The sequence below is a fragment of the Hipposideros armiger genome, unplaced genomic scaffold (assembly GCF_001890085.2).
Source record: "Hipposideros armiger isolate ML-2016 unplaced genomic scaffold, ASM189008v1 scaffold_160, whole genome shotgun sequence".
NCBI lineage: Eukaryota > Metazoa > Chordata > Mammalia > Chiroptera > Hipposideridae > Hipposideros > Hipposideros armiger.
In genome coordinates this window covers 3,099,916-3,107,850 of record NW_017731510.1, presented here as the reverse complement: position 1 = coordinate 3,107,850, position 7,935 = coordinate 3,099,916, and the positions used below count along the sequence as shown (strand labels likewise).

At 40.9% G+C, this 7,935-nt stretch overlaps 1 protein-coding gene across 5 annotated transcripts; it reads left to right on the top strand.

Annotated features, from left to right (window-relative positions):
- The first annotated feature begins 8 nt into the window (after positions 1-8).
- On the top strand, positions 9-7,638 carry GPR12 (G protein-coupled receptor 12). 5 transcript variants are annotated; one of them, XM_019651425.1, is made up of 5 exons: positions 9-175; positions 910-3,782; positions 4,609-4,704; positions 6,756-6,821; positions 7,302-7,638. In XM_019651425.1, the coding sequence occupies exon 2, from the start codon at positions 925-927 to the stop codon at positions 1,921-1,923; it is 999 nt and encodes a 332-aa protein (XP_019506970.1). In that variant the 5' UTR covers positions 9-175; positions 910-924; the 3' UTR covers positions 1,924-3,782; positions 4,609-4,704; positions 6,756-6,821; positions 7,302-7,638. The 5 variants fall into 5 exon arrangements, with proteins under 5 accessions (XP_019506970.1, XP_019506971.1, XP_019506968.1 ...); XM_019651426.1 differs by lacking the exon at positions 4,609-4,704; XM_019651423.1 differs by having other exon boundaries at positions 6,756-7,638.
- The last annotated feature ends 297 nt before the right edge of the window (positions 7,639-7,935 follow it).

The following is a 7,935-nucleotide window of genomic DNA, read 5'->3' as shown; positions in this document are numbered from 1 at the left end:
GCCCGCCGCTCACCTGGCGCCCGCCGCTCACCTGGCGCCGAGCGCGCCCCCATCCTCCCGGCCCCTCCGCGCGGCCGCCGCCCCTCGCCGCGCTGGCCCCCGCGCCCACCTGCGACACGAAGAGCCGCGCGCTTCGGACGCACCGGAGGAGCCTCCTCGGCCTGCGCGCGCCAAGGTGACCCCCCCCCGATGACCCCTGCTCCCGCGGGCCGCGGGTCCCGGCGCCCTGTCGGTCCCCCTCCTTCCGCCGGCCGTCCCCGCCGCCAGGGGAGCGGCGGCAGTGCCTGAGCATCAGTCTGTCTGTCTGTCTGTCCGTCCGTCCGTCTCCACACCTCCATCGCCCACACCCGCCTTTCGTGGCTCTGCCCCGACTTCCCGTGTACACCGGGCAGGTCTGGAGCCCTCTTTGTTCTGGCTGGGGGTGTGCACGCGCGCCGGGGATTCTTTTGGAGGGTGGGAGCTGGGTGGAAACGCGCGATTTAAATATTCCAACGGGGATGGCGGCCCGGCTCGCGACTTGCGGCTGCCGCGTGGTGTGCTCGCAGCAGCCAGATGTCAAGCAGCTGTCCGTTCCTGGCACGCAAGATGAGATGCTGGAGCGTGTGTTGCCCGCACTTGAGCAAACAGACGGCGCTGCTCCCCGTGTGCCTGCCTCCCTCGCGACCGTGGTTTGAAGTCCTTTCCTGTGCTTTTCCCCAGCGCCACACGACATTTTTTGTGTGGGGGGTTTTAAACCGTGGAGACTTTTGGTTTTTGCTTTATTTCATAACAGTTTATAATTCACGAAGCTTGTGGCACTTGATAGCAGTATTTGAGTAGGGGCTGGCTTTCTGTTTGTGTGGTTTTGCATGATTTTGGATTGTCCCCCTGCTGTGTCTACACATTAAAAAGCCTGTCTTTTCGTTGAAGAGGACAGGGGTTAAAATGAATGAAGACCTGAAGGCGAATTTAAGCGGCTCGCCTCGGGACTCAGATGCCGGCGCTGTTGCGGAGAACGTCTCGGCTGCTGTCTCCTCCCAGTTTCCTGAGCCAGACCCAGAGCTGGTTGTCAACCCCTGGGACATTGTCTTGTGTACCTCAGGAACCCTCATCTCCTGTGAAAATGCCATCGTGGTCCTTATCATCTTCCACAATCCCAGCCTGCGAGCACCCATGTTCCTGCTGATAGGCAGCCTGGCTCTGGCAGACCTGCTGGCTGGCATTGGACTCATCATCAATTTTGTTTTTGCTTACCTGCTTCAGTCAGAAGCCACCAAGCTGGTCACCATAGGACTCATTGTCGCCTCTTTCTCTGCCTCTGTCTGCAGCTTGCTGGCCATTACGGTGGACCGCTACCTTTCCCTGTATTACGCTCTGACTTACCATTCCGAGAGGACGGTCACGTTTACCTATGTCATGCTTATCATGCTCTGGGGGACCTCCATCTGCCTGGGACTGCTGCCTGTCATGGGCTGGAACTGCCTCAGGGACGAGTCCACCTGCAGCGTGGTCAGACCTCTCACCAAGAACAACGCTGCCATCCTCTCCATCTCCTTCCTCTTCATGTTTGCGCTCATGCTTCAGCTCTACATCCAGATCTGTAAGATTGTGATGAGGCACGCCCACCAGATAGCCCTGCAGCACCACTTCCTGGCCACCTCGCACTACGTGACCACTCAGAAAGGGGTCTCGACCCTGGCCATCATCCTGGGCACTTTTGCTGCTTGCTGGATGCCTTTCACCCTCTATTCCTTGATAGCTGATTACACCTATCCCTCCATCTACACCTATGCCACCCTCCTGCCCGCCACCTACAATTCCATCATCAACCCTGTCATATATGCTTTCAGAAACCAAGAGATCCAGAAAGCCCTCTGCCTCATTTGCTGTGGCTGCATCCCCTCCAGTCTCTCTCAGAGAGCGCGGTCACCCAGCGATGTGTAGCGGCACCCCACTTACAGGATACACACACTCAATGCTGCATTTACCAAGCACTTCCACTGCCTGGCCAATGGCTGAGATGGTTTCCTTAAATTCTTTACATTGGATTCTCTCTCCAGCCCCAGGAGCACTTAGCATTCATGAAGCATTCATTTAGATGAGTTAAGTGATTGAAGTGAAAATAATGTTACACCCTTTGAAAACAATTGTTGAGTTTATTGCTCAATATTATTTTGTTTTGTTTAGGGGTGGGGGGTTTTCTATTCTATTTGGAGGGTTGGTGGTGGGTGGGAAAGGAAGGTATATGGCATGGCCATGATGTTATTAAAAGGTAGACTGGTCCCAGAATTTTTACCTGGACTTTAAAACTGAGTTATTGAGGAAAATGGAGAAGTTACTTTTTCCAGACTTCTTAAATGTCAAAGTAGATTTTCAATGCTGCATGTTTCTAATGGAATACAATCTCTTTCAAGCCCATGAAACTATTTTACATGATTACATTTGAAAGGGACCTGATTTTGTTAACATGAACTCAGTAATAAGTTCCAACACCGAAACCATGAACCCATTCTTACTCATTCTTTCTTTACTTTCAGCAATTACTGTTCACAAAAATTACTCTGGTATTTCTATGAATGTTGTAACTCTTTCTGCATGGTTGCCTGTGTTAGCTAGACCACTGGTTTCAAATGTTGCCATGTAAATCCACAATCAAATGAGTCATTTTTCAATACAGGTTTTTACTATGTCCTTCTAAAGTGAATCATGACATTTAAAAAAAATTAAATATGAAGTAGAATTGAGTAGATCCACCATTGTCATTTCTTAAGCTACAGTCTGACTGTTTATAGGGAAAAAAATAATAACATCTTTTGAAAGTATTTAGATTAAATTTATTTTAGTATATTCTGAAAAATAAATCAATGTAAAACATTCATGAAATATGGAAAACATCATTTTTCCTATCTCTGTCTATCTAGCATTGTATTAATAGTTATTCCTGACTGAGACAAATAGAAGTAAATATTGTAGACCAAGTACTCCTGGTTCATATTGTCTGTGGTGTAAAAGCATTTGAAACAGGTGGTCTCCTATTTTAATGATTAAGTTTGTGAGTGCATAACACACATATCTGACTGTGATGTATCACGTTAGTTCAAAAGTGGAGTGACCATGTGGCTGTTCATAAAAAACTTCAGTTTGAACTCCTTTTCTTTCCTCTCACAAAAATACCTTAAATGCAATAAAAACTGTATTGATTGTTTTCAGAGAGCAAGGATTTAGTGAGGAAATTACACAGAAGAATTTGTTTTAAACGTATTGTAAAATCATTGTGTCTGAGCATCATTTCTGTTAGCACAGGCAGGCGTTTTGAACACAGACATCTTCCCTCCATGGGCAGTGGATTTATAACCAGTGGAAGAATGTCTGTACAGCCCCTGGGCTTAGCCCATTCAGATGGTGACAAGACCAGTAGTTCGGGGTCCCTGAGGCATCATTTGTGATAAATTAACCTCACTGGTTTGTCCCCAGTGTTATGCCCATGGTGGTGTCAGGATCGTTGTGGCAGCCTGCCTGCTATTTTCATCTTTCCAAAGCCCCTTCTAAAGTAACACAAGTATGAATAAGCCCTCTTCTCAAACCTGTGTCTCCTTTCTTAGGTTACTTGTTGAAGCAGGAGACAGATTAAAATATTTCAGAAGTGGAAAAGGATTTTCAGTGCATATTATCAATCTAATCAAGCTGATGCCTTGAAAGAATTTCTTCAACATGCAATTGAGTTGGTAGATTGAATATGATGAATCTGTTTGTTTTTGATCACTCAAAGTCAGTAGTAGCATTCCATGGGAGAAATGGCTAAGGTAAGTTGGTTTTGTCATGGGCTGGGAAATATCCATCATGAGGTTGGAAAGCAATAAATGACGTTTTTGTAGAAATGGTGGTTCCATTTGCATATCTCTCATAGTAAAAATCATGATGATAATAATATGTGCTTTTTTCCAGAACATTTTGTGTGTTATGTCCTCATGCTGGGCACTTTACCTGCTCTGTTTCTTATTCACAAAAACACACTTTTACAGATAAGACGAATAAGGCTAAAAGAGGCTGAGGAATGGGCCTGAGGCCACTTCAGGAGTAGAGCCAGGAAGTGCACTCAGGTTTTGCAAAGTCGATGTCTGTCTGCTCCCAGGCACCAGTTGCCTTGATCCCTCACTGTCGGTGAGGGTGGAGGGATATGATTCATAACATGTTACTGTCACTACGTTTTAGTTCTGCAATTAAGACATGAAGCTTGCCATTTGAAATGACATGTGATGTGACTATCAATGCTTAATGAGGAAGAGGATGCTAAAAACAGACAGACCTTTTAAATGTCAAAGTAGATCTTCAGTGCTGCATTTATCTAACAGATAAATACAGCCTCTTTCAAGCCAATGAAACTTATTTTACGTGATTACGTTTGAAGGGGACCTGATTTTGTTAACATGAACTCAGTTATAAATTACCAACACTGAAGCTATGAGACCATTCTCCATTCTTATTCACTCATTCATTCATTCATTCATTTTTTTATTGTTAGTTTCAGGTGTACTAAACAATGTAATAGTTATATATTGGGGGAAGAGGCTATTACTTTGTGAGGGGTGAAATGTATAACCATTCTTTCTTTATTTGCATCCTCTTTAGGTCTGTTTTTAACATCCTCTTCTTCACTAAGCATTTCCCCCTTTTGGGACCAAGGCCAATCCCCAGAGGCACTGTGCAATATTTTAGTGCAAAGAGGTGAGGGTACTGTTATTACCAGATATTTGTCCTTCATTTATTATTTTAAACTATATTACACACACCACTATGCAACAGGCTTATAAGTACTAGTTAAATGGTTACTTTTGACCCCAGTTTTTAGAACATCCGATTTCAGCTAAGATTTTCCAATTTCACTGTAACATGTCCTTACTGTTTGCTTTAAATTGTGAAGATTTTTGGATGTTTATGTAAAGCTTGTTTGTTTCTATGGGGTTAAATATTAAGAAACGTGCATGTATACATGTGTACATGTTTATATATGTGTGTATACATATATATGCACATATAGATTCAATAACATTAACTTTGCAGCAGGACTAAATATATAATGGACAACAGTGATATTTTCAACAGCCCTGAGGTAGCAGGTACTCTTTTAAACCATGTGATTACAAATTTTAGCTACCAAGGAATTTGTATTATTTCCAGTGAGGCAGTTATCCTTGTAACTAGGACAATTGAATTACTGTGCCTGAACCTTAGTGGAGGCTAATTATCTAGGTTGTGGCTATCTAGCATTTGGTTTCCTTTTATCCCTATAACTCTGTTTCTTTGTATGAGTCATGGTAAAGGGGGCTGTCTTCCCTTCTGGTACCTGGAGGCGGAGCGGGGTGGAGGGCGGAGGCAGAGCACCTGCCTCCCAGCAAGCCTACATCCAAGAACCAAGTTCAGGAAGGGAGAAGTCCTGGGTGACCTTATATGCAGGAATGGTCTAAGAGTCCCCCAGAATTTAAAGCAGGATTTAAACAAGTTTAAATGAAGATGAATGAGAAATAAAGATATTTAGTGCCAATAAAAGTATCTTGGAGACTTCTTAAACTTTTTTTTAAAGAAATGCTCAGTCCATTAAAACAATGATTGACTTATTATTGGCTTTATATAGAGAGAGTTATATATCATATGATATTAGGATGACTTACCATTTCAAACTTAAAATACAAATTAAATAAGTGACTACTATGGCGTTATATTTGAATAATGCCTATGTTTCCCCTTTGATTATATGCCTGGCATAATAAAGGAACAGATAGCCTTCTTGTCCCCTTTAAAAATTTTAATGATTTTTGGATGGTTTGATATCTGATTGGAATCTTAAAATTTGGTTGGAACTTTTAGAATCACCAAATGTAATTTATATACATTAAGGGAGTATAAACATTGTTTGAATTAGCTGACAGATCTCCTGTCATCTAGAAAACAATGCAGAAAAAATATTGGTGATTTTGACTAAGGATCCTCACATTTTAAATATTTAAAAGGCATACAAATCACCTAAGAATCTTATTAAAATGCAGATTGTGTTTCAAGAGTTCTGGGGCATCAATGCATTTCTAACAAGCTCCCAGGGGATTCTGATGGTGGTGGTCTGTGGACAACACTAGGAGTGGCAAGGATGACGGTCACACCTTCAACATTCTGAAAAAAAGAAATATATCTGTAATATATTAACCTCTGACAAAAATAAACACTTTAAAATGTATGTTTTACATATACAAATATATATATCTTATACATATAAATATAACATGTATTTTACTTATATGAATATATATATTTAAGTGTTTATTCTTGTCAGAAGTTAATAGATAAGTAGTCTGTGTTCCATGGGAATGAACTTTGAACTTTCCCCAGAATTTCCCAGTATGTAGTAAGGATCTATAAATATGTTTTTCCCATGTTAATGTTCTCACTTTTTAAAGTTCTAATTACCATTATCTTAAGGTAATTCTTTCAGAAACTATACAATGTGTTTCTATATGTGTGTATGAGTATACTAGCAACAAAGATTTCACCTTCATTTTTTCAAGGACAAATTTCTCGGTGGCAACTGTGGTTTGTACCTGGGGGAGCAGCGTGTGCTTACATGAATTCATCTTGAGATAATTGAGGTGAAAACTTTTGTTCTCTGTGTTCTGAAATTTAACTGAACTCATCCTAAAGCAATATTTTTCTGACTAGGTACATCAGAGAAATTAAAAAATATCTCACTTTGATTTTGACATCTGTAATCTTTTGTGATTTTTCAGCAGCAAAAATACTCTAATAGTTACAGTGGTCATTACATCTACTGGGCTTCTTTTCTGCCCAAGGAGGTGAGCACATTTTTTTATTCAATAGAAGTATGTTAAAATACATAGTTGAAATAGATTTTAATATATAACTTAAATATCTACATAGTATAAAATATGCAGAAGAAATTACAGAAGAAGTCCCAGACATTTTTAATCATAAAAATTCAAATAGCAACATTAAGCACCAGTGAACAAACTTTCAATTGAAAATAAGTTTGGAGCAGAAATGAAAATATTTACTAGGGCACAGATTTCCCTGGTAGTCGACTATTTCAATATTTTAAAAAGTAAAAGAACATTATATTGGCATTCTCTGAAAAGCTTGAATTTGTGTTTCTCACCAGACAGCATACTTTGAATCTATGGCACTTATTTGGGTTGGTGAAAATATCATAAAGTTTTCATATGAGGGGGGATGATGGCCTGTCTTTCACAGACATCATGGTTACAGGGCTAAAACCTAAGGGAAATTTGATCTAACTACATCCTTGCTTCTTCCAGGATCCTTTGGAACTCTAAGCAAATGTATTCTTGGATACTATAGAATCTAAGAATTGGGAGCAAACTTATGGAGTGGAACTTTCTATATCAAATCTAAATCATCTAAGTCAAGATATCTTTGAAACTAAAGTTCTACACCTTCCCTCCATGCTCAGCAGTGTTTTAATATTCCTAATCCCAGTCTTTCTTATTACACGCTAATTCTATTTGTCTTGAGCCAGCCCCTGGAGATACAGAGAATGCCCTAGTCACAGTCAACATTTATGTCTTGCAAATATTGATTAAACCATATTATTGTTCTTTTCTTTTTCAAATAAAATTATCTTAATTCCTTAAATTATATTTTTCTGATTTATTTTATTTTATATCCTTGTGATCATTTCCCTGAACCTTTCCCACATATCATCTATCATTTCTCTGCAACCTCTTCAAATCTAGTAATAAAAACTGGGATACAATAACATGCTAGATGTAGCACCACCCACAGCAGAATGATTGATGGCCCTCTGCCTCAGCTTGGCATGTAGCAATGGGCCTTGCACTTGTTGCTGTTTTTGAAGTTATTTCTTAATTTGTCAAGCTTGATTGAACTTCTGCCCCTTCCATTAAGACGGTACCACTGTCATCTATCATG